This window comes from Cygnus atratus, chromosome 24, assembly GCF_013377495.2.
Source record: "Cygnus atratus isolate AKBS03 ecotype Queensland, Australia chromosome 24, CAtr_DNAZoo_HiC_assembly, whole genome shotgun sequence".
Taxonomy (NCBI): domain Eukaryota; kingdom Metazoa; phylum Chordata; class Aves; order Anseriformes; family Anatidae; genus Cygnus; species Cygnus atratus.
In genome coordinates, this window is record NC_066385.1 from 5,255,243 (window position 1) to 5,280,356 (window position 25,114).

General features: G+C 64.0%; 1 protein-coding gene across 1 annotated transcript; it reads left to right on the top strand.

The window, feature by feature from the left end:
• Positions 1-1,067: 1,067 nt before the first annotated feature.
• TULP1 (TUB like protein 1) lies at positions 1,068-8,713 on the top strand. The gene is made up of 14 exons (XM_050715268.1): positions 1,068-1,114; positions 1,927-1,972; positions 3,450-3,573; positions 3,719-3,868; positions 4,234-4,371; positions 4,571-4,684; positions 4,771-4,905; positions 5,040-5,131; positions 5,427-5,597; positions 5,955-6,067; positions 6,723-6,831; positions 7,000-7,098; positions 7,433-7,604; positions 8,580-8,713. The coding sequence occupies exons 1-14, from the start codon at positions 1,068-1,070 to the stop codon at positions 8,711-8,713; spliced, it is 1,644 nt and encodes a 547-aa protein (XP_050571225.1).
• The last annotated feature ends 16,401 nt before the right edge of the window (positions 8,714-25,114 follow it).

Below are 25,114 nucleotides of genomic sequence, written 5' to 3' on the forward strand. Positions count from 1 at the left end.
GTTGCGTGTGGCTCCAAGCGCCGTGCACGACTGGTCCTGAGCTGCGAATAAACCCAAGCAGCGACGAAGAGAGGGACTGCTGTTCTCTTTGGCAGAAATGGGAGATGATTATTCACCCAGAGCAGCTTTTTAGGCTTTTCAGAGCCTTGCTGGGTGCTCTGCGAGGCGAGGGTCTCGCCATCCGTCCCTCTCCATGGCTCAGGGTGCGCCGAGGACGCCCTTCGCCGGGCGCACGGTGTTTAAATGCCATCTAGTGGGCCTGGGCTGGGAAGGGAGGCTGCGGTGGGGTTTGGCGTGTGCGTGGCTGGGCAAGGCCAGGCTGAGCCCAGCAGGGATTTGTGCAGCTTTGTTTTGTGCGGTGTTCAACCGCAGAGCACCCGCAGGCAGCCCTGGCAGGGGGATGTGGGCTGGGGGCAGCGGGGAGGCAACGCAGGGGCAGCATCGTGCAGGAGCTGGGTCCCCTCGCCCAGTGGGACCGGGGCTCGGAGCAGAGAGCAACCAGCACGGGGCCGTGGCTCGGAGCAGAGCAGGGACCAGCATCACCCCAGGGCACACAGAGAACCCCCCCGGCATCGCCCCTGCGTGGGCTTCCCCTGCACGCATCCTGCGACCAACCCAGCTCCCCTCTTCGTGACACCAAGATGCCATTTGGGGGCGGAAAAAAGGAAGGTATCCCTGAAAAGAAGAGGTGGCACCCCTCGGGAAGCGGTGGAGCCTGCCGTGCAGGGCCCCCACAGCCGGCACTGGGGGGAGCCATGCACCCCAAAAGTCCCCCGGGGTCTGCTTTACGCCCCGCTTCCACGGGATCCCCTTTTTCTGGGATTACCGCGACAGCTGCCGCGCTCTGCCTCTCCCCACGGGGCTGGCCGGCAGCCCCTGAAATCCTATTACCGAGTTGCAAGAGAAAGAAAAAGTTAATCGCATCCTCCACTCGCTCTTCCTCCCGGCACCGGCGGCGTGGGGCTGGCGGAACCGGCGTGGTGCTGAGCCCGTGGTGCTGAGCCCATGGAGCCGGCCCCGGGCCGGTAGCGGCTGCGGGGGCTGCTGGTGGGGAGGAGGTCGGGGCCATGCCGCTGCAGACGGAGATCCTGCGCGAGGTCTGGGCGGCCGAAAGGTGAGCGGGGTCGGGCAGGATGCGGCCCACGGGGTGGGATGCGCTCCCCCCGGGTGCTTCGCCTGCCCCGGCTCCTTTTTCTCCTATTTAATTACGATGTAATATTCTGGTTTCGTTTTGTTGTTGTTCTGAGGGTTGGTGCGAGGATGCTCGTTGGCTTGCAGAGGGAAAGAATTAATTAGGGTGGATTTTCCCAAATTAACCTTGTTGCTGTCAGCCTTGGCAGAGGCAGACCCCGTCCTGTGCTGCCTGGCAGGGAGGGATGAGCTCGACCTGGTCAGGATGGGGGCAGCTGCTTTGGAAAAGTGGGGTCCCTTTTGACTCAGCACCACCAGAAATTGCCATTTCAAGCCGTTCTGATGCTGAAGTGATGGAAAGGTTTTAATGCCACAAAACAAAATGAGAGGAGCTGAGACGTGAGACCCAAAATGCTGGCGCACGCGCTCTGCTCCTCCTCCTCCGGGCTGCCATGTCCTTAAAAAAAAAAAAAAAAAAAAAAAAAAAAAAAAGGAAGGTTTGGGGAAGGAAAAGGCTCAAATATTTATTTTTGGTGGGATTGGATTTATTGGCATGGCCAAAGTGGGACAAGGCTCCGAGGAAACAGCAGAGTTTTGGGAAGGTTTCAGGGGAGGCTCGCGCCCGCAGCGCGGACGCTCCCCCCCCCTTCCCACCTTCCAGCTCTCACCTGTGCAGGATCTGGCCCCAGCAGGAGGCTCTCGCCCCCCCGGGGAAGCTGTGTAGGGTTCAGTTCTCCCCCAAACCCCCCAGAGCTGGGGAAAGCCCTCACCCCTTTCCTTCCTGTGCCCCCACAGCCCCAGCGAGGAGTCGGGGAGCCCCCAGCAGCAGAAGTCGAAGCAGGTGAGGATGAATCCTTCCCCCGTCCTGCTGCCACGGTCTCTCCCCAGGGGCCAAGGATGGGGACGCCCCCAGCCCCACACCAAGATGGGATCGGGTCCTCCCTCGGGGTGCTCAACCCCAACTGGGGGCCGAAATTTGGGGGCACCCCCCGCCTCCGCTCCCTCATGCATCCTCCCAAAGCCATTTCCATCACTCCGCAGGGCCCATGAGGTGGGATCTTCGTTCCTAATTAGTGCTTTAATTAAGCCTTTCGGCTAAGCTGTCAGCGGTGACTCACTTTCCAGGGGCTGTGACCCCGACAGCCGGTCCCTCTGCTATAGGGGGGGGGGCTGCATTTTGGCACAGCCCCCGGGGGTCAGCCCTCAGCAGAGGGGGTCTCGCCGAAATGTCATCAGCCTGGTTTAATTGACGGCCCCTCCTCAAAGGGCTTCGTTAAGTAACGAAGCAAAGGGCTGGGCTCCTGTGCTGCTTAAGGGATTAAAGGGGTGAAGGAGCTATTTGCGGGCAGCAAGCTGAGGATATAAAAACCTGGGGTTTCAGCCCCCCTCCAAGAGACCCCTGGGGATGCACGTTAGGAGAAGGCAAAGCGTTGGTGCTGGGGGCTGGATCCGGCCCTTTGCAACCCCCCGGCGGTGCTGCTGCACTGGGGGCTCTGCCCAGGAGGGATCCAGCTGGCAGCAAAACCCTGGCAAGGGGGGAAAAGCCCTGTTTGGGGTGGGGACCCTGATGCAACCAGCACTGCAGCACCTTCTGGGGGCCCGCAGCTGGCACCTACTCCCCAAATGGCCCCTGCCCGCAGCTCGGTGCTGCACCACATGCTCTGTATTGGGTAAATCAGCGTTATTTATAGCCCAGGTTAAAGGGGATTAGGTGTGCTGCCTCTAATCCCCTGCTTCCTCCCGCCTCGCTCCTCGCTGACCTCGATCCTCGAGGCTCTGGCGTCCCCCAGCCCTCCCCGGGCACGGCCTCGAAGCTCCGTACCCACAGCTGGGTTTCCATGGGGGCCTTTCGTGTGGGTGAGAGGAGATGGGGGCACGGAGCTGTGCCGCCTGTCCCTGTGTCCCTTGTCCCAGCTGGGGTCCCCCAGGGTGTCCCCTGTCCCCAGGAGATGACGGGGGGAGGTGGCTCCCCATACAAAACCACTCCGCGTCCCTACGGCACAGGGGTTGTTGGGGCAATGCCAGCATCATGTCCCTCATCACCTGGGCTGGCACATCCCGGTGCCAACGCTCTCCCGTCTGCCTGCTAACATCCCTTTCTGTTTTCCTCCCTCTGCTTTCCCTCCACGGGGCTGCCCCACGGTAAGGCACTATTTGATGGAGCGAGCGCATCCCTACTCCCGTGCCCACATTTTGGGCATCCCTACTCCCACAAAATGCCCACATTTGGGGCATTTCAGAAAGGGCTCCGGCTGCTGAAAGAGCAGGGATTTAACCCTGGCATGATCTCATCTCGGCAGCAACATCAATGAGGGCAGAAGCCGAAGAAGAAGCGGCAGGAGCCTGCACCGGAGCCCGCACCCGAAGCCAAGCCCCGGCGGCTGCGGGTGAAGAAGCCGGGCGAGTCGGGAGGTGCAGAGGAGCCACCTGCCCAGGCACAGGGTAAATGAGGCAGCCTGGGGGTCCCTCTGCCAGTCTCTGTCCCCCTAAAGCTGAGGGACAGGCGGGGGCTTTGCCATTTGCCCTGGGATGCGCCAGGTCCCCAACCCATGGCGTTCTCCATCACGGGGTCGCTTGAAATGCCCAGGGGTGAAGAAGCTGAGGAAGAAGAAGGAGGAGAAAGGGGAGGAGGAGAGTGACAAGGACCGCTGCCCCAAAGTCACCCGGGAGCCCCGAAAGAAGAAGGAGAGCCCCGCGCCCCGCTCCCGTGTGGCCAAGGGCCCGAAGAAGCAGCAAGGTGAGGGGGGGGACACGGCGGGCAGCGTCCATCCCCACCACCCATGGGGTGCGTCTGCAGCGGCTCTGCACGCCCCTGGGGTGCTTTTTGTCCCCCACATCCGCTAAAGGCACGGGGAGAAGGACGAGGACCCCCAGTCCCCAGCCCCACGCGCGCCCCCGCGTCGCGCGTGTGCGCCCCGCGGCTGCAGCCACGAGGGGGCGGTGTGGCCGTGCGCGCCCCTGCCGGCACCCACGGCCGTGACCGTGCCCACGGCAGCCGGTGCTTGGGAGGGGACGGTCCCTGCTGGCAAAACTGGGGGCTGCGGGGTCCTGCTCCCGGCGAAGCCGTCGCATCGCCAACGCCGTTGTGTCCCCGCTGGGCAGAGCCGGCCGAGGACTCGGAGGATGACGATGATGAGGAAGAGGAGGTGGAGGATAAGGATCCGCCGAAAAAGCTCAAGAAGAAGCTGCCCAAAGAGCCCCCCGCGGGTGAAGGCCGGGAGAAGAAGCTGAAGCCAAAGGGTGAGCGCCCAGGGGGTGGCTCCATCCCGGCTCCGTTGTCACTTGTGTCCTGGGACAGGACTGCCCGTGTCCTGTCGCCGTCCCGGGAGGCTGAGGGGAACGGGGGCTCTGGGCCATCGCCCCCTCCCCATATATTGTCTCCTGGCTGTCCTCTGTCCCCCTCCCTGTCCTCTGTCCCCGGCCCTGTCCATCCCTCCAGGAGACAAGAGCGACCCCGATGGCAAAGCCAAACCCACCAAGAGCACCAAGAAGGAGCCGACGGCCATGTTCCAGGTGAATGGGGAGAAGAAGGAGAAGAAAAGCAAGAAGAAAGGTACTGGTGAGGGGGGTGGGCAGCCCCGCTGCCCCCAGGTGGCACCCTTGGCCAGCAGCACCCACACCATGTCCCTGTGTCCGCAGCCGCCGCCGGCAGCGATGAGGAGGACGACTCCGACTCCAGCACCAAACCCATCAGGTCGGAGAAGAAGAAAAACCCCGTGTCCCTCTTCCAGACCGGCGGGGACCCCCCCAAGGAGAAGAAAACCAGAAAGAAAGGTGAGAGTCGGCTCTGCGAGGGGGGTGGCGGGGCTGGAAGGGGTCTCGGGGGCACGGGGCACCCCCGGCTATTGGGGGTTTGTTACCGATGGTGTTGGTGTTCCCTCTGTGCTCCTGCCCCGTTCTGCTCGCAGCGCCTCCCAAAGCAGCCGAAAGCGAGGAGGAGACCCTGGAGACGCCGCAGAAAAATTCCAACAAGAAGGGCAAAGGGAAGAAATCCAAGAAGGTATGGGGGGGGGGGTGGGATAAAAAAGAGGTGTGGGGCTTTTCCCTGTGGGTAGGCTGTGGGGGCTTGGAACATCCCCTGGGGTGGGCAGCGGGTCTAGAGAACAGCAGGGACATCCGTGCTGTCCCCAAAGTGGTGCCACATCGCGGGGGGATGTCGGGATTGAGGAGCTGTTATCTGGGAGAGGAGATGGTGGCACGTGGCACGGGCAGGGCTCGAGGGCTCTCTGGGAAGCTCCCGGGGCGCCGTGCACGAGGAAACGCGCTCGAAGGGCTCCGGTTTGGCCTCGAAACAGAAGGAGGAGAGGCCTCCGTCACCCGTCATCGAGGTGGATAACCTGGAGGAGTTCGTGCTGCGCCCGGCTCCGCAGGGGGTGACCATCAAGTGCCGGGTGACGCGGGACAAGAAGGGCATGGACCGGGGGCTGTACCCCACTTATTACCTGCACTTGGATAACGACAAAAAGGTGAGCCAGGGCGGGGGGCCGGAGGGCCCGGGGCTCTGCACCCACCCTGGGAGCACCCTCACATTTTGGGGTGGTTGCTGGCACGCGTCCCGCTGCTCCTGCGCGCTCTTAGCCCCGTCGTTCCTCCTGGGAAACGTCCCGTGTCGGCAAATGCCCCGCAGTGGCCGGGGAGCCACGGTCTCGCTAATGACAGCCCCGGCTGGGACACCGGCGGTGTTTTGGGGCTCGTCTTCGCTGCGGGGACTTGCGCAAGGTCACGGCCGTGTCCCAAAACAAGGTTTTGTTTCGCAAAACCTTGCGCAAAGGGCACGGCGGGGCGATGGCGATGGCACTGCCCCGGCCCCGCCATCCTCCCAGGTCTTCCTCCTCGCCGGGAGGAAGCGCAAGAAGAGCAAAACCTCCAACTACCTCATCTCCATCGACCCCACGGACCTGTCGCGGGGCGGCGAGAACTTCATCGGGAAGCTGAGGTGAGGCGGGCACCCCCGTTTTGCCGGCACCCCTTCTTTTTTCTTTTTTTTTTTTTTTTTTTTTTTTTTCTTCCCCTGTGTCGGCTGCGGGCCGGGAATGGGTTCGGCGTGCGGGAGGAAGGATTTGGCTGGCTCAATTTCGGCTCTTGCCGCTGTTGGCTGTGACCCGAGGAGCGTCGGGGGGCAGGGAGGGGGAACAGGCTGGGCCGGTTCCTCCCGTGGGGCAGCTCGAGGCGAGCAGAAGCGCCGGCGAGCGCGGCAAGCCCCGGCCCGCTGCACCGCCGAGCCGCCGGCGCCGTGCCGCAGCGCCTCCGAGCCCACCCCCCCCCCCGGTTTTGGGGGGACGGGTGCCCTGAAATGGGGACAATGGAGAAAAAGGGATCAAGGATGGGTGCTGGTCGCGCCGCAGCGTTCGTGCTCGGGGCTGTATGGGAGAAGCCAGGAGGGTTTGGCAGGTTTTGAGGTCGGAGCGATGCCGGGCCGGGCTGAAGGGGTGCGGGGATGCTGTGGGGTGGGTGGTTCGGCCCCCCCAGGATCTGAACGCCCAGCCCTACACGAGCACTGCCCCGAGGAGAGGGTGCCCGGGCTGTTAGCTTGGAGCAAAACAAAAAATTGGTGGGACCGACCGTGGTCACGTCCTGTGCTGGTGCTGCAGGTCCAACCTGATGGGGACGAAGTTCACCGTGTTCGACAACGGGGCCAACCCGGACAGGGCCAACGCCGACTGGTCCAACGTGCGGCAGGAGCTCTCGGCCGTGGTTTACGTAAGCGGGGACCCGGGGGCCCCAACTGGGGCGTTCAGGGCATCGCCCCGGGGGGGCTGTGGACCTGCAGGGTGGGCTGGATCCGGCCCTGAACGCTCAGGCTGGATGCTGGTGAGGGGTTGCAGCCCGCGGTGGTCGCTGGTTTTATGGCCGGGACTTCTCCTGCAGGAGACGAACGTCCTGGGGTTCAAAGGGCCCCGCAAGATGACAGTCATCATCCCTGGGATGAACTCGGATAATGAGAGGGTGCCCATCCGGCCCCGAAATGTAAGTCGGAGCAGCCAAGGGCCAAACTGGGGTGGGGCCAGATCTCCCCCAAAGGCAGGATTTGTTGGGGATTATCTTGGGTTTTACCCAGTTTGGGGTACAGAAGGACTTTGAGGTGTTCCTGAAGTTGAAGTCTCCTCTCCGGGAGGCGGTCAGTCAGTGTCCATATATTTTCCTCTGGGCTGTCTCCCTTCTCCCAGCATGGCCCTGCCATGGGGCAGTGTGTCGGGGAGCACCCAGGGACAGGGCATCCCTCTGGGAATGCAACAGGGGTGGCAAGGCTCCGGGAGGGGGGACACACCTCCCCTTTTCCATCCCCCCTCTCCCTCCCCAGGACAACGACGGCCTCCTCATGAGATGGCAGAACAAGAACATGGACAACGTGATCGAGCTGCACAACAAGGCGCCGGTGTGGAATGACGAGACCCAGTCCTACGTCCTCAACTTCCACGGCCGCGTCACCCACGCCTCCGTTAAAAACTTCCAGATTGTGCACGGCAGCGACCGTAAGCCGGGGGCGGGTTGCAGGGGGGGGTTGGATCTTGGCTGGGGTCCCGGCACCCCTGCAGCACCCTTTTTGCTGCATTTTATTTATTTTTTTTGTCTCGCACGGCTGCTCTGGGGGCCCTGCTTGCGTTTGCCAGAGCCGGAGTGAAGCGCCCAGCCCCGCGCTCCGGCAGGGGTCACCTGTTGCCAGGCAGATTAGGGCAGGGACCGATCCTGCAGGGTGCTGAGCCCAATGCCACGCCATGAGAGCACCCCGCAGCATCTCCCCCGGCATGCACCCCACGTTGCCGATGTGTACACCCCTGGGGCACATTGCACCTCGGGGACAGTCCTTTGGGGTGACCGCGATGACCGATGCGGGACCCGGCCGTGGCTCTGGGGTGGGTTTGCAACCCCAAACCCCGCAGCACCCCCAAACCCCGCAGCACCGCCCGTCCCACGGGAAGGCGTGAGCAGCCCCACGGCGAGCGTCCTGCCACGGGGCAGCGCTCGGCCCCAGTGCGAGCAGCCGGCCTCGGCCGCTCGTCACCTGTCCAGCACAGTCAGAAGCCATCGGCACCCGGGGTGTTGGGTTACAGGACAGAAAAAACCTGCCGGGGGCCCCCGGTTATTTTTACAGATTTCCTGTCACCCGCCCTCCGGTGCCAGCAGCGGCCACGCCACGGGCGTCCCACGGGGGTTAGTGGGATCCGCGCCCCTCGGCGGGCTCCGGCTACGTGGGGAAGGGGTGCTGGGGGGGCTGAGGGGTGCCACGTCCCCGCTACGCCCTGCTGGGCCATGCAATGGGAAAACACTGGGTTTGGATAAATTTGTGCTGCAATAGGGCGCAGGAGCTGGGAGTAGGGTGGCTTCGTTGCCACGCCGCTCTTTAAATCCCCCTGGAAGGGGGACGGGGGCGCAGGGTGCGGGCGCAGGAGCTGTCCCCTCCCCCCCCCACCCCCCCCACCTCACGCGCCCTCCCCTCTGTCCCGCAGCCGACTACATCGTGATGCAGTTCGGGCGCGTGGCCGACGACGCCTTCACCATGGACTACAACTACCCGCTGTGCGCCCTGCAGGCCTTCGCCATCGCCCTCTCCAGCTTCGACGGGAAGCTGGCCTGCGAGTAGCCCCCGCGCCGCCCCCGTCCCGCTCCCCTCCCTCGCTCCCCATTTTCGGCGCCGCTCACCCGGCTTCGGCCGCCCCTTCCCTGGCTCGCCCGGGGCCAGCTGCGGGTCCTGGGCAGGAGGCAGAGTCAGGCCCGGGGTATATTTAGCAGATGAGGCTGCCTCTGATCCCGATTTCATCCCTTTGAGACGTTTCTTGGACTCGAATCCTGGAAACTCATCCCTCCTTCTTTTGGTTTTTTTTTTTTTTTTTTTTTTTTGGTTCTGTTTTGTATTTTGTAGCGTGTTCTTTAAACGAGAAGGGGGGGGTTGGTGGTGTCCTTTGGTTCAGGGTGGTTCCTCGTCCCCCTGCGGGCGTGTGGCTGGGCTCTGCCCAAGGTCACCCCACGGCACCGCCAGCGCCCGCCACCTCCAGGGCCGGGATTTCATTTAAGCGCTGCGAGTGGGCGCAACGCTGCTGGGGGGCAAGGAGCCCCCAACCCAGCCCAGCAGCAGGGTCCAGCCCCCCCAGCACCCCTTTGTTTGCTCCTCTGCTGTGCACGCCGCTGCTCAATGCCTTACGGGCACAAAACCCCCGCTTTTCACCACTTTCTCTGGCACAAGTGGCTGTGACATGCCCAGAAGTGCAGCGTCCCTGAAAGCCATGGGAGTGCTCACGAGCCCTGGGGGATTTGGGTCCCCAGGGAGCAGCCTGGCCCCCGCAGGGTGGGCACATGCTGGGGGGGCAGCCGGTGCCACCAGGAGCAGACCTCGAAGGGGAAAGTGCGGTCGCTGCCAGAAGCAGCTTGTGATTCACGAGGTGTGGTGCAGCTCTGAGCCACGCTGCTGCACGGGGATCGGTCCCGCAGAGCCCCCGCTCCATCTCCCTGCGTCCCCGCAGGTGACAAAGCGGGGGTGCCACCCCATGAGTTGGGCCCCTTGGTTGTGAATGGGTGCTGAGGAAGGGGAGATGCTGGAGAAGGGCGGCGTGGTGGGAGCAGGGCAGCTCATGGCCCATTTTCCAGCATAACCCCAGCTTTGGATCTGGCTGCATGGAGAGTCCCAAATCCCCGATTAATTTGGTGATGAGAAATGCCAGGACACATCAGGGTGTCCCATAAAGCCATCCCAATGATGCTTCTCTCCCCTGCTCGTCTCACAGACTGCCCCCCAGGGATGCTGATACAAGTTGGGGTCCCCTTGCTTGGGTGCGGACGGGTCCTCCCCTATGCTGGGGGTGCGCTGAGCCCCCAAAGTACCACGAAAGGTGACCGGAGTGGACAGGCAGAGGAGCAGGAAGCAGATGAGACAGCTGTGGTTGTGCAAGAGGGATGCTCATCCTCGCTGGGCAGTGTCGCAACGCCGCCGTGGCCTGAGCCTGTCCCCATGAGCCCATTGTCCCCATGAGCCCATTGTCCCCGTGCTCCCATCCACACAAGGGGCTGGGGGCCGAAAGTGGCAGCGCTGGGCCTGTGCTGGATCCTGCACCTGGTGCGATGCAAACGCGGTTCGGAGAAAACCCCGGCTGCGGAGAGCGGTGCAGGATTGTACCCTGCTGTGCTGCGTCCCACCATCGCAGTGGCACTGGGACTGGAAGACTCTTTCCCTGGATGCCACCAAGCAAACCCAGGGTGGGACAGGCTCCCAGCACACCCCCATCGATGCCAGCACCGCGGGGAGGTGACAACGCCAGCGCTGCAGGGACCAGCCACACCGATGGTCAACATCTGCCTTGGTGGCTTTGCAGAAGGAGCCCGTTTTTTCCCAAAAGCTGCACGAATTTGGGCTCCGTGATTCATCCGATGATTGCACGGGGGGCAGATGGGGCTGTCCATGTGCCCGTGCAGGATTTTATCCCTCACTCATATGGCAAGACCTTGGGAGCAAGAGGAGAAACAGCCGCTGGGGTTTAAAGCCAGCGTCTCCTGGCTAGGTATGGCCGGCAAATGTGGGGGAAAGCGAGAGCTTTCTGCCCAAATCCAGCCAGGAACCACACATCTGTTTGAAATTGGGACACGATCGGCTGACGGGTGAGGGCTGCCTCCACCCGCACTTGTCTCCGTTTCCTGTGCACCGGTGGAAGCAGAAAAGCCAAAGTGCAGCCAGGGAGCGTGGCTCGGCTCGAGGGGCTCCGGGAGGTCTCCAAATCCCAACGCACGCTCGCCTTGGGGCACCACTGATCTCCTGGGAGTTTCTCCCTTAAAACGCCGCTGCTTTTTTTCCATTATTACTTGCACCCCCAGAAATTCCCAGCCTGCAGCCCCGCAGAAGCAGCCAAAGGGAGCCCGAAGCTGCAGAGGGCGTGAGATGCAATGCCACCCCGTCCCAAAACGAGCACCTTCGGAGGCGATGTGCAAGTAAGGCGCACAGCCTACAGCAATTACAGCGCCAGCCGCCTACCCCAAATCGCTCACACAAATCCTCCTAACCCAAACCAACTGCAGCACAAGGAACAAATGAAAACAATTTAATAGGGCGATGGATATTCGGGCCCTTTGTTTGCGCTGGCTGTTAACACCAGAGGAGACGAGGAATTGAAGCACAAGAAATGTGTATCTACTTTGGCCGACGGAAAGTGTGACGGATGTGCCGGCAGACCAATGGGTGAGGATGAGGATGTGTGCGTGGGTGTGAAAGGAATGCTCGCTGCAAGAAAAGATCAAAAAAAAAAAAAAAGAGGGGGAAAGAAGAAGAAGGAGCCTTATCAACTTCAGTTGAGGCCAAAGCGTGCATCTTCCTCGGAGAAAGGATTTTCTCAATCCCGGGGGATGAGCTTTACCCTGAGGCGGAGACTTTGAGGCTGCTCAAGCTTCAGTTTCAGGGGCTGGAGTTAGGCTGGTGGTGCGGGGCTGGATTTAACCCCATGAAGCACACAAGTTCTTCCTGGGAGCCAGCCCAGGAAATGCGTTTTATTTTTGCAAAGGTTATCAGGAAAAGAGGGGGAAAAAAGTCCCACCTTGATGCTGAGCATCCCACCGAGGACACACGTCACCACGGTGCCCCATCCTGCTCCGATAAACAGAGGGATGCCAGCCCAGGATGCGAGGAGGACTGGGTGCATCGCAGTGAGCCCAGCACATGGAAACTCCTCACCCCAAAATTTAAGGGCCAGAGCCCTTGGGTTCCCAGTGAGTGCCCTGCCCGGCAGACAGCAGTGCTCAACCTCCGGGGCTCTTGGTCCGCGCTTTGAAGTGGTGATACATTAATTAATTAAAGAAGCGATTGGGACGTGTGTTTTTCTCTCCTCTCCCCCCTCCTGCAAATTCATTTCCATATTTTTCACGGGGGGAGGCAGACTCGTGCCTGATAAGCCAGGCTGAGCTGCGGGTTTGCAGGACAGGCTCCTGCTTGGCGCAGCAACCGACAGGCAGTGATGGCGAAGCCAGTATTTTTCAACTGCTTTTAGAAAGGAGTCATTTTTTAATTAGTGAATCCATTCTGGAGAAGTGTCGGAGTTTTACAATGTTGTAGCTGTTCTTGGTGTGTTGCCTAGACTTGGATGTTCTGGCCATAAGAAAATATTATTTATGGCATTGCTGCTCACAGCTCTTTTATATTATAATTCGGGAAAGGAAGTTGCTGTTCCCACCAGTGGACGAAGAATAGCAGAAACCAGGATTATGAACTTCTGAAGGAGGAACAAAAAAAAATCCTAATCGGCAGGGCTGAAAAAAAAAAAAAAACACACACCCGAAGCCAGAGTTGGGCTGGGATTGCCACGCTCCAGAAGGAGCTCAGCCCAGCATGGCAGGCGCTTGGATCGCCGCCGCCGCGCCAAAGCCTGGTCCCGCAGACGCTTTCTGCACGCACTTGGAGCTCGGCGCAGCGGTAACCCCATTGTTACTCCCCTGTGCAGAGTTACATGTGTTCCTAAACATTTGCAGATCAGGCTTTTATTCATGGGCTAATGCACGCTTGTTTGCTCATGCCTTACTCAGCCTAAACTCCTATTGAACTCAATTAAGTCTGTCATCTCCAGGAGCAGTCAATGTCATTTTTGCCCAAGTAAGGGATGAGTAACGAGTGCTCAGAACGGCCCTTGGAGAATAGCAGCCATTTTGTTGCAGTTTTTGGTCCAGATTCTTACAGTTAGCACCAGGCCAAGGGTGGAAGAATGCGATACGGATTTATTAATCATCCCCGATTGCTGAATGTGCTGGATGCTCTGGAGATGGTCGCCTTGCAGGATGCAGCGTTGGCTGTCTCGTCCCGAAACGCTTGACTACAACCAAGTTCGGCACGAAAATTAGAAAAATATGGTTTTGAAAGGGATGGGATGCAAAGAGCATCCCTTCCCCGAGCGGAGCGCCAGGAGGATCCCGCTCCCCGATTCACTTCTGCGTGCGTCCCACCATGGCACAGCCCAACCTGGCAGGGTCCTGGGTGCGCGCCGGACCCTCTGCGCGGTGGAGCTGGGGTTTTGTGCCTCTTGCTGCCCAAACTGGGGCCACAGCTCCCAGCAGCAAGGCTGGGCCACGGCCAGGGACTCGCATGCGATCAGCCGGCTGCGGCTTAGCGCGTTACCACCCATCGACTCGCTCGTAGGAAGTGACCATGGCCCCGCTGCTGGCTGGGTTCCCTGGGGAAATCACAGCTGCCTGGGCTGAGATCCCCGTCCCGGGTACTGGGGGGAACCGGGGGGGCTCGTGGGGGTCTGCGTGGGGACGTGGAGAGGGGTGGAGGGGTTTGGAGGGGGTGAAGGTATGGGGATGAGGAGGGGGTGAAGGTGTGAGGCAGGGCACGAGGGTGATGGAGGTGTGCGGAGGGTGATGAAGGTGTGTGGAGGGGGGGGTGAAGGTGTGCAGAGGATGATGAAGGTATGAGGAGGGTGATGAAGGTGTGCAGAGGATGATGAAGGCGTGCACCAGGCGATGCAGGTGTGCAGATGAAGGTGTGCGGAGCGGGATGAAGGCCTGCGGGAGGAGGATGAAGGTGAGCCCAGGAGGACGAGGAGGTGCAGGGGGACGAAGGTGTGCGGGGTGGGCGACAAAAGCTGTGCTGAAGCCACGAAGGCGAGCGGGGATCCCCCGGCAGGCGGGCGGGGGGGGGGGGGGGGGGCAGGACGAGAGGAAGAGGAGGAAGAGGAGGTGGATGAAGGCTCCTAGAGGGCGCTGCCGGGGCCGGGGCCGGGCTGCCCTTTGCTCACAAACTCCCTGCGGAGGGGAACAAGCCCCGTTCCCCCCCATCCTCCCCTCTCCCCTCGGTGCCCCGACCCCCGGCGGGCCTCGCCGCTGCCTCCCCGAGGCCGGAGGCCGGGCGGGGAGGAAGGAGGAGGAGGAGGAGGAGGAGGAGAAGGAGGAGGAGGAGGAGGAGGAGGAGGAGGGCGGAGGGTCGGCCCTGCCCCGCCGCCTCCTGATTGCCTCCCAACTTTCTGCTCCTCCCTTGCAGAAACTTTCCCGTCCCTGCGCCTGGCTCCGTGCGCGGACTCCGGGGCCAGCAGCGCTCCCGCAGCCCCGCCGCCCTCCCCCGGCCCGATCCCGGTCCCGACCCCGGTCCCGGTCCCGGTCCCGGTCCTGGTCCTGATCCTGCTCCCGGTCCTGGTCCCGGTCCCGGCACCCGCGGCCGGCCCAGCCCTCCGAAGCACGGAGCAGGTAAGCGCCCCGGGCAGGGGCTCCCAGCCCCCTTCCTCCTCCTCCTCCTCCTCCTCCTCTTCCTCCCCCCGGCTGCACCGAGCCTTGGCAGCCCCGTGGGGTGCTGGAGGGGAGCTGGGGCGGGGGGGGCACGGCTCGGCTCGGGACGTGGGGCCCCGGCAGCCCCCGCTGCGCCCCCCTCATCCCACCCCGGGCCTCAGCCCCCGGGGCTGCTCCGTGCGCCCCCCCCGGCCCTGCCCCTCCTCACCCCCCCCCGGGGCCCCCACTCGGCTCCGGGACCCCCGTTCAGCACCGGGACCCCCCCCCCAACACTAGCCAAAGCCACCCCAAAACCCTGCGGCCAGCCCTGCCTTGGGTGTCGGGGCTGTCCCCAGGGTGCCCCCACCCCAAACCTTCTCCGCTGCCTCATTTTATGCCCCCCCCTCAAAAATTTTCCAGCTCCAGACTCCATCCAGGCCTGGCAGCGCTCAGCACCCCCCTGGCCCCACTCAGCTTTTCCAACCCGCAATCCTACACTCCTAAATTCATAACATATTTATTTATTATTGTATATATACATTTTTCTAATCCCCCTTGCGCCGCGCATCTCCGGGGCGCGGGCTATAGGGTTACAAAGAGGCCTTGTGTGCGGTGCGGCCCCGTACGTCGGGGAGCGCGGACGCGCCGCGTTATATAAACGGCGGACGGCGTCGAGGCCGCGATGCCCACCCCGAGCCCCGGGCAGCTCGGCGGGGTCGCGGGGCCACATACGTGTCACGCTACATGTGTGTCACACGCATGTAGGGGATGACCACGCGCTGACTGTATGCTAAACACTTTGTGCCTCGTCATATGGGCGCATTGCTAACGAGTCAGCAATTAGATGTATAATTTTCAGCAGTGTGTCATCTTTATTATTATTATTATTTTATTTTTACACCCTCCTTGGTTGTGTTGTTGTTTTTTTTTTTTTTTTTTTCCCTCTTGTGTCCCCTCCAAGGAAAAATAACGCCCAGCCCAGCAGTGCCGCCTGCCTCCGCCCCCCCAAAACCGGGTTGTGGGCAACACGTTCGGCCCAAAGTGTCTGGAGGGGGAGGGGAAAAAAAGGGGAGAAAAAAAAAAAAAAAGACATTTTTGGGGAGAAACCAGCTGGGAATGACACCCGCTGCTCTGCTGGAGCAGCGGGCGCCCTGCAGCCCCCGGTCTCCGTTGGCTGGTTGGCAAAGGACGAGGGGAAGGTTTGGGGATTTTTTGGCTCTTTGCGGGGGGCCGGGGCGAGCCGGGCCAGGCGACCGTCCCACCGTCGAAGTGATAATCTCCTGTGTCAGGCGCGCCGGGGTATTTTTGGGCTCCGGCGTCCTCTCTCCTCCTATCGCTTTACCCCGCGCGGGTACGTGCGCGCCGTGAGTCAGGGCTTTGGCGCTGCCCGGGGGGCCCCGGCACCCCCCCTGCGGTTTTGGGGTGCTGCTGGGGGACGGCTGGGCTGTGGTGGCGAAGCGAATTGGGGGGGCTCAGGCAGGTCGGTGACCCCCACCCCGAGCACCGTGGGCACTTTGGTGGCCCCAAAGCCCTTCCCAGCACCTGGGTTTTGGGGTGGTTCTTGGGGCGGTTTTGCCATGGGGTGGGAGGAAAAGGTTGGGGGGAGCCCCCCCCCCCCCCCCCCAAGGTCACCAGGGGGTGGCGGGGCTGGGACCCTGCTTGCAGGCAGGTGTTGGCCACAGTGTCCCTGTCACTTCCCTGCTGGAGGGGACAGGCACGAGTGTCCCGTGGGGAGAAAGCGCTGGATTTGGCCCTCGTTTGGGTCTGCAGCAGGGGTTCGCCCTCCCCGGGCTCCCCGCCGGTGACAGTGGGGACAGGGCTGCTGGTGGGGACGGGGTGCGCGGCCACCCCTTCCTGGGTGACACAGGGGGACCTCGGGGGACCTCGGGCACGGCTCAGGGCCACGCTCGTCCCCGTGGTGGGCGCGCGGCTGGCACGGCACCGGCTCTTCCAACCAAAATAACCCTTTGCGAGCGGCCGGGCTCGAGCCGCGTTGCGTAACGGCGGCCGGGCGCTTCGGGCGCCTCGAGGACCCTCGGCCGGGGGCGAGGGGTCTGCTCGGCTCAGCCGCGGCCTTTCGGGGCACATCCAAACTCTCCTGCCACCGTATCCCGGCCCTGCCTCGCCAAAACCCCTTCCGAACCCATCATAAAAGGGACTCGCTAGCGTTTCCCATGACACACGGGCACTATTTGTCACGATACCGGAAACGGCATCTTCTTTAATCGCCGTTTAACCCCCTGCTCGCCACCGGCAGGAGGGTGCCGGGGCCGTGGCCAAAGGGCAGGAGCGTTACCTGGTGGTGTGCGCGCACGGGGCGCAGCGGTGCTCTCGGGAGGTGGGGGTGGCCGTGGCAATCAGAGGTAATTAATGTGTTAAAAAATCGAGTAACCGCGCTGCTCCCGTCAAACGCACCCAGTTGAGGCCGGCGTAAGGTGAGCTCGGGGCTGCTGGGGCGGGGAGAAATGTTGGGCTGTTTTGGGGGGAAAAATGGGGGTTTCTGCCTTATTGCCTTTTCTTCCTTTGGTGAGTGGGGATAGAGGTGAATGTCGGGGAACGGACTGCGGAACCCTTCCCAAAGTTTCGTGGCAAGAGCTCTTTGTGGGCTTGGCATCCCTATGGCCATGCAAACGACAGGCAGGAGAGATACTATCCAAAACGTTGCCACCTCCAGGGGCTTTTCTCTCTTTTAACAAAACTTTGACAACAGTTGCAAGGCTGGAAGGGGTTTGTGGGGCTGCACAGAATGGCCCCGTTGTCAGCACCGCTGCTGGTAAATAGGGTTTGGGGGGGAAGCTTTTATCCCGGGGTTTTTCTGCCACCAGCATCCGAGGCGGTGTTTGGGGTCGGTGCCCGGGTCAGGCGCGTCGGGAGCGTGCCGGAATCGCGGCCGGCCGAGCCCAGGCACCTGTGTTGTGGTTGGGGCAGGCACCTGAAGTGTGTGGGCGTTCGCTGTTGCCACCGTCACGTGTCGTCTTATGAAATGTTTTTTCGGACGGAGGGAGGGAGGGAAGGTAATGATGGGGTGAGCAGTCGGGGCTGTGCCCCGCGCCAGCCTGCAGCGGGCACGTGGCGATATCGCGCGGGTTCGGACAGGTCGCTGGGGCTCCCCGGGCCGTGGTTTTACCCCTCTGGGAAATGGGAGCAGCGGCTCCCGCGTGCTGAGAGGCGGCCTTTGGGTGTTGGACTGTCAGTCGTGCACCCGGAGCAGAGGGTGGGCGAGGTGCTGGGCGCGAGCGTGGCCCCGTGTAGGGTGTTGTAGGGTGTTGTGAGGAGTGCGAATAGCTGAGCCTGGTGGAGGGGACAGGCCACGAGCCCCGCTGTCCTGTCCCCTTGCCCTGTGCTGACTCGAGCAGCAGGATCCTATAGGCAAAGTGTTTGGAGAAACGTGGATGCCCATGGAGCATGTCCCCCCTGGTGGTGCAGACATGGATGGAGGCCGTTCCCTCACCGGCTCGTGATCGGATGCACTGCTCCGATGTCCCCAGTGTTGTCCCTGCACCGTACTGGGACCAGCACGGCCCCGTGGCCGCCCCCGCAGCGGGCGCTGGGTGCGTCCTGCAAAGCGCCGGGCCCCGGCTGGCTGAAGCCATCCCGCTGCTAATCCTCAGCCATCCTCTTGCAAGCCCGAGGCGAAGAAGGTGACTTCAGCACGCGATGGCTGCAGCTCGCCCTGTAATGTTTGCTCGCTGGGGGCCGGTGAGCGAGGTGCGAGCGGTGGAGAGCGCTGGCTCTTTCCCCTGCGCCCTCACTGCCGGGAAAATGGACGCAACGCAGAGCTGGCAGCTCGCTCCCCTCGTCTCGGGGCTGGGGGACGGGACGGGACAGCAGGGCTGGATCTAATTTTAGGCGCTGGGCAGAGCCTCGCGGGAAGCGCCGGGCAGCGGGGACGTCTCGCACCACGATGCCCGCGAGCAACCTCGGCGGAGAGCGGGCGCCGGGAGGACCCCGGGTGGCCCCGCGCTGCCAGCCCGGCTTCGCCCCTTGGGCACGAGCTGCTGGAGAGGCCGTGGGTCCGGGGGCAGTGCTCCTGCTTATCTGGGACCCACCGAGCCCTGGCAGCTCCGTGCCTCAGTTTCCCTGTGGCGAGGCGGGAGGAGGCAGGAGGGCTGGCCAGGCTCGGGGCTCCTCGCCTGGGAGCGCCAAGCCTTATTATTTCCCCACGACTGTCTCCTCCTCACTCCTCGTAAAATTAGATCCAGCTGTTCACAATAGCCACTAACTTCTCTCCGGAAGATGTTCAAAGTTTACAGACGCGGCGTGCGTGGAGGATGGGCTGCCGTTCCCATGCCAGCTCCCTCGCCCGCCCTCCCCCAGCGCCTGCCAGCTCCTGCCTTCCCCAGGCGGAGGCAACGCGGCGGCGCCCGCACGCAGCCGCACGAGCCCCCGCGCGAAGCAAGCCTTGTGTGTTCCACTACCAGGAGGACCCGGGTGCTTTGTGGACCCCGCTGCGAAGCGAAGCTCCTGGACAAGACCCCGTTTTCTCCCCACGAGGTGTCTCGCCTGCCGGAGCAGCCCCGTGGGCTCGGCAGAGCATCGGCATGCTAGCTGGGCAGGGCGCACGCTTGGTGCACGCTTTTGGCGCTCACCAATGCCTGCGCTCAGCTTTGGCGCGAGTTTGGGCTCTGGCTGCCATGCAGTGTGGCTGGCGTGCCCCGTTGTAGCCTCGCCTGGGTGGCATCGCGGAGGGTCGGGGTCCTGCTCCGACGTCTGTGCGTCGGCGCGCCGGGGGCTGAGCGCACTGCGCCGGGCTCCCCAGAGCCAGTTCCCCAGTTGGGCCAACGCTCCTTTCTGGAGCTCCTTCTTTTACTAATAATACCGCCTTCGTGTATTTTTAGCAACTTTCCTCCCCAAGGATTCCAGAGCAATTTTACAATCTGCAGGAGCGGGAGTTGCTTTGCCCATTTTCAGCGCCGAGAGGCTGCCGCTGGGGCACCGGGAGCGCTCGGTCCCCCTGCGCCCCCTGCCCCGTGGCTGCTGGTGGAGGGTTGGTCCCAGGGAGCCCAGGCAGCATCGAGAGGTGCTGGGGAGAGGGCGATGTGCTGCCACGGGGGTGCAGGAGGATGCTTCGCTTGCCCAGTTTGTTTACTGGCAAGCAGCGAGCACTAAAATGATGCTAACCCTGAATATCCTTCTCTGGGAATAAATCGCCAGCGCAGCCTGCGCCACGCAGTGCGTGCTGCTAACGCAGCTTCTGCGTGGCCTCGGCTTGCGTTGGTTCTCCCAAGCTAAATAAACTCGCTTCGGGAGGGCAGGGAAATGTGCCTCCTCGCAGGGCGACGACAACCCAGTGACATTTCCGTGTCACGTTTTGCCCCAGACGCAGGCAGCCGGAGCCATCTCCGCGTCTCTGCCGGGATGGGAACACCAGGGGCCTGATGGCACCAACCCTTGGGTTCGGGGCAGGAAAGGCTGCAAAAATACCCGTGGCCTTGCAGGCTTCCCCCCATGTGCTTTTTTTTGGGGGGGGGGGGGGGGGGGGGGGAATGGCTCTTGACGCCCCCCCTTGCTGTGAAACCCCTGGCACCTCGCTCGGTGGGGCAGCGCGGGTGCCGCTCGCCCCCGGCCACGGGCGCCCCGGGCTCCGGCAGTGCCGGCGCAGGCAGCGGGCGCAGCTGCTCCCGGGCAGGGTTGGGTTTCGCGGGGGCGGAGGCGGCCGGGGCCGGGGGTGGGTGTGAAATCCACTGCAGCCTTCCTCCTCCTCCTCTTCCTCCTCCTCGCCTGGCAGCCGCCGGCCCCAGGAAGACGTTCGTCCCTGCTGCGGTGGCTGGGCAATGGGGTCGGCAGCACCCAGAACTGCTCCGTGGAGGTGTTTCTCCTCCCAGGAGCATGGCCGCGGGTTCGTAGGGTCCCCGGGACATCTGTCCCACCCAGACATAGGGACACCATCCCTGCCCTGGCTCCTGCGGCTCTCCCTTGTCCATGGTGGGGTTTGGTTTCCCCTTAAGGGCGAGCTGGGGGTCCCAGGGGGCCCAACATGCAGTTGGTCCTGGGATGGGAAGATTTTGGTGCAGGAGCAATGTGAATTTGAGCACGTTTGGGCGCTGCGCCACGCTGCTGGCCGTGCCCCTGGGCCACCCAGTGCTGGGGGGGGTCGCGGGGTGGCCGTCACGGTGGCCCGTCCACAGCAGGCAGCTCCAACCCTGTTGTTTCCCTCCAGCTCGTTTCATAACACAGAGAGCAATTAATGCCGTAAAAGCTTTCTATTTATGCGCGGCTGGGTGAAACGCCCCGGCTGGGCAGGGCGGGAGGTAATTGGGCCAGGGAGGGAAGCCGGGGTAAGGTGTCCGTCTGTCCCCTGCCCTGACGTCCCGGCCCCAAGAGCCTTGAGCAAAATCAGCCTCTGGGTCCTCCAGCAGCCGAAAACCAGCTCTGCTGGGGCCCGAGGAAGAGGAGGAGATGGAGGGGTTTGTTCGCACTCCCGCTTACGCCGTTAGGAGGGAGCACCTCACCCGGTGGGGCTGGGAGTGCCCGGGGCTTTGCTCGCCTCCTGTCCCTTCTCCGTGTCCTAATTTTCTAGGGCCAAATCACTCAGGTTCCCCCATCGTTTGCCTCCCACTCCGGGACCGGGCGCTGAGCATCCCTCGGCCTGGCGCCGCTGGGCGCGAAGGGGCCTCGAGGTTTCGGGGCTGGGGTCGGGGAGCAGCGGGCACCCCCGTGCCCCCCGGCAGCGCCGCGGACCCCGGTGGGACGCTGCCACGTGGCCTCCTGCGGTTTCCCCGCTCCGATTGCTTCCTGAGCCGCCCGCCAAGCCGGAAGGGACAGGAAGCGATAGAGGAAAGGAAATTAGTCAGGCCGTCCCGCGGGGAGCACCGGGGGCTCGGCTGCCTCCCCGGCCCCCAGCCCGTGCCGGGGGAGGTTGGCCGGGGTCTCGGTGTCCCTTGGGGGACGAGGTGGCCCCGCAGTGACCGGTGAAGCCCCGGGTGGGAGGGGGCAGGCGGCCGTCCTTCCCCAGCAGGGGAATTCCTCAGCACGGCCCCGGAGCTGCTCGGAAGAGGAGCGAGGTGAAGGCAAAGCTCCGCCGTGCCCCCAGCGGGATCTGGCAGGGCGCGGGGTGGTCCCCGAGGGAGCTGGGGACCCCCGGCTCCTGCAAAGGGCAGGTCTGGTTCTTGGCTGGTGCCAAAAACAAACCTGCTGTAGGGTCATGCCCGGGCTTGGCGCACGGCACGGGGTCATGGGCAGACTGGGAAGCATCTTCCTGTGCGCGTCGTGGCCTTGCTGGGGTCCCCCCCAGGTAGGGCCATGTCACAGGGGGGTGGCAGAGGTGGCAGTGGGGTCACGAGGAGCACAGTAGGAACGATCTCGGGGTGCCTACAAACTGCGTCCTCCCGCCAGCCCCCCAGCCTGCTCCTGCGGTGCGTGGGGCCGCCCGCGAGGCTCCGCTTCGGGGTTTATTCACTCGGGGTCTTGCAGAGCCGGTGCAACGGGGCGGCCCCTCTCGGCACCCCCAGCGTCCTCCTCGGGGCACGGCGCACTGATCCTGCCCCAGTTTCAGAGCGGGGCCGAGCCGGGACAGGTTGCACAGCCCAAAGAGGGGGGGGGCTGGATGCTCAGCGCCGGGGCGCGGGTGCCTCCTCCGTGCCCCCGACGGCGGTGGCCCCGTGTTGGTGTCGTCCCCCCTTTCCCGTCCCCCAGCGGGGCGGCGGTGCCGGAGCGGTTGCTTGTGCAGGTGAGAGGCTGCGCCCGGCCCCGCCGCCTGCCCGGGCTTGTTGCTGAACTTTTATCCTTTCGCCATGGGGTCCGGGCGGGGGGGGGGGGGGAGGCCGGCAGGGCTGGCTCGCCTCGGGGCCCCTGTGCGGGAAGGCAGGCGGGGAGCGGGTGGCGGCCGGACCCCTCTTTTTGCCGGTTCTGCTCGCCCCCATCCCTAAGTGTCCCCAACCCCTGGGGGTCCTGGTGCTGCTCCCCACGGGGTCTGGGAAGCCCTGGGTAAAGCGGGGAGCTGCTGTGCCCCGTGCCGTGCCCCCGGGGCAGGCTGTGCTCCAGTGTCCCCCCCCCCCCGCGCCGGGGAAGGGGGTGCTGGCACCGGTGGCTGTGCCGTGCGTCCCCGGTGAGTCAGGGGGGAATGCGGTGGCAAAAGCCACCTGCACCCCGCCTTGCAAAGGGGCAGAGAGCGGCAGCCCGGAGGTCGCAGCCAGGGTGGGGGCGATGCTGCCACCCGCAGTGGGGCCACCCTGGTGCCACCAGGAGGGCAGGGACAGCTGGGGCAAGCGAGGAGCGAGGCGTTGGTCCCGTGGTGTCACGCTGGTCAACACGGGACAGCTCCCGCCTCTGGCCAGGCTCGGCGGTGTGACGGGTGGCTCGGCAATGCGGGTGATGGGACGTGGCTCCTCTGCTTGGGGCAGACCCCAATTCTTGGCTTTCCACCCCGTACAACACGGGGTTGGGGTGACGCACGGCGTGCAGGATGGGGCAGTGCTTTTGGGACCCGGCACGCTGGGGAGGAGGGCACGTGGCGTCCCCCAGCTCGGTGGCACTGCTGGGGACGAGGTGCCACCCCACACCTGGGGGCTCTGAGCAGCACCGTCCTCATCCCCACAGCCCCTGTCACATCTGGCTCTGCTGGTCCCGGCCCCGCTGTGCCCTATAGCGCCCTGCTCCTCACCTGGGCCCCCGCGCCGCATCCACACCACTCCCTTCCCCTGACTGGAGCATCTCCTTCCTCCCTGGCCAAAGCAGGCTTTTGCAGGGGTTTCTCGTAGCCTTTCCGGGCTCCCCAGCCCCGAGCGGCTCCCTGCAGCCCCCCACCACCCTGGCCAGCCTTGAGCCGCAGCGGGGCCGAGCTCGGGGCGAGCGCACGGCCCGTGGGAACGCCGCCTCCATCTCCCGGCGTAACCTTGGCCTAGGCGGGAGATAAGGGCAGGCGCTGCCCCGGCCGCATCCTCCCCTGCACCCATCCCGCTCCCCCTTCTCGGGGACCCCACGGGTGCGCTCCCCTTCTCCTTGCTGGCCAGCACCCTTGGGGGCAGGACGTGGCGCCCCACAAAAGCTGCCTGCGGGGCTTTGCCCTCCGGCCTCGCACCCGCGCGGGGCAGCGAGCATCCCTGCCGGGGGGGCCCCGCGCCCCAGGGAAGGGGGCTCCATCGCTGGCCTGGGAGAAGCCGGAGGGAAGGAGGCGATGATAACGAGTTTTCCGGCAGGTCCGGTCCCCTCCCTGCCCGGATCAGGTCGGGCAGGCCGGTACCTCGGTCCAGCCGTGCTGGTTTCCTAATTGCTCCTCTTGTTGCTGTTTTGTAAGGCTGGGTGGAGCGCTGCGCTCGGCCCGCGCCCCTTACGTCAAAGCTGTGACTTTGCCTGCACCCTCCCTCCCAGGAAATAAATCTGGCATGAGCAAAAAGCAGGTTACGGTGGAGAATGGGGAGGGAGGAGGAGGAGGGGAGAGGAGGAGGGGGGAGGGGAGGGGGGGGGGGGGGGGGGGGGGGGGGGGGGGGGGGGGGGGGGAGAGGGGGGGGGGCTGCTTCCATGATTCCCTGAAAAAAGGATTTCCCCGCTGGAGGAGGGGAGGGGGTAGCAGTGGGTGGGAGGGATCTGGGGGGGCTGGGGGGGGTGGAAGCCCTGGGAAGGGGACGGCGTGTGCGGAGGGGCAGGGGCCAGCACCCACCTGTGTGCGAACATGGGACAAGTGGCCCGGTGTCACGTGTCACTTGGCTTCGCAAGGCGGTGCCGACCGGCCATTATGAGCTCCCCTGTGACCAGGCGGGGGGAGATCTGGGGGGGGGGGGGTGGGGGGGGTCCCCTGCGAAGCCCCCCCACGCCCTTCATGGCCTTCCCATGGGGACGCTCAGCTGGAGCCCGCCCTCATGGGGCTGCTGCTCCCAGCTTCGAGCGGGGGGGTCTGAGGGGGGCTACTGGGCGCCGCAAGCAGCTGGGGAGTTATCCGGTGGGCCTGGGCTGGGGGGGTCCCAGAATGCGTGGCAGGGGGGGTTATGCTGGGGGGGAGGGTCTCAGGCACCCGGGGGCTGTGGGGTCGTGGTGCTGTGGGGTTCAGGCTGAGGAGTGGGGGATTCGCGGCCCCACCAAACACGCTGCGATCCCACTGACGCACGGGGTGGGCGTGGGTGTGGGGGGGGCTCATCCCCCAAAGTGTGCCCCCACCCCCCCCAACAAAGCTCTCCACTCTCCCATCCCCTTTCGCACCCGCCGGGATTGCAAAGTCCCCACCCCCCCCCAAATTTGCCCCCCAGGGCTCCCGGGGTGCATCCGAGGGGGCCGGGGGCGATGGGGGCCTCCGGCACAGCGCCGCCATCCCTTCACGGGCTCGCTGGCTTCCATCCCTACAAATCAGTGTCTCCGATTTTGGGCCAATGCTCGGCAAGAGGGGGAGCGCCGAAGGGGGGGTTGGGGGGGGCGAGGAGTGGTGGGGGGGGTTGGGGGGGGGGAGCGGGGCAGGGGGCGGGCGGGGCTGGGGAACAGGGGGGCTGAATCACACCGAGGGGTTGGGCGTCGGGCTTTGGGTGTGGGGGGGGGGGGAGGGGGGTGGGAGAAAGAAAGAAAGGGAAAGGGAAAAAAAAAAATATTTTTTATTTAAAAAAAAAAAAAAAAAACCAGACCAACCGCACAACACAAACCAGCCTCGCAGCGCGCTCGAGCCAGCGGGTTGCTGCAGTTCCTTTAAAAGGAGATGTCTGCGCTGGAGACCTTTGCACACTCCCAGCCCGTCCGGGAAGCGCGGCGCAGGGAGAACCTCTCGCTCCCCACCGAACGTGTTATTGCAAAACCCGTCGGGAGCGGCCCGGAGGGGGGGGGGGTGGGGGTGAGGGCTCCCCGGCAGCCCCCGCAGCATCCTAGGGGCGCGGGACGCTCCGGAGAGGTGCCCGGT

Bases quoted from the DNA above. Each gene is read 5' to 3' on its own strand.
- TULP1 (XM_050715268.1), top strand. From the start codon at position 1,068: ATGCCGCTGCAGACGGAGATCCTGCGCGAGGTCTGGGCGGCCGAAAG. The intron at 1,115-1,926 runs GTGAGCGGGGTC...GTGCCCCCACAG, and splicing joins GAGGTCTGGGCGGCCGAAAG to CCCCAGCGAGGAGTCGGGGA. The intron at 3,869-4,233 runs GTGAGGGGGGGG...CCCGCTGGGCAG, and splicing joins GGGCCCGAAGAAGCAGCAAG to AGCCGGCCGAGGACTCGGAG.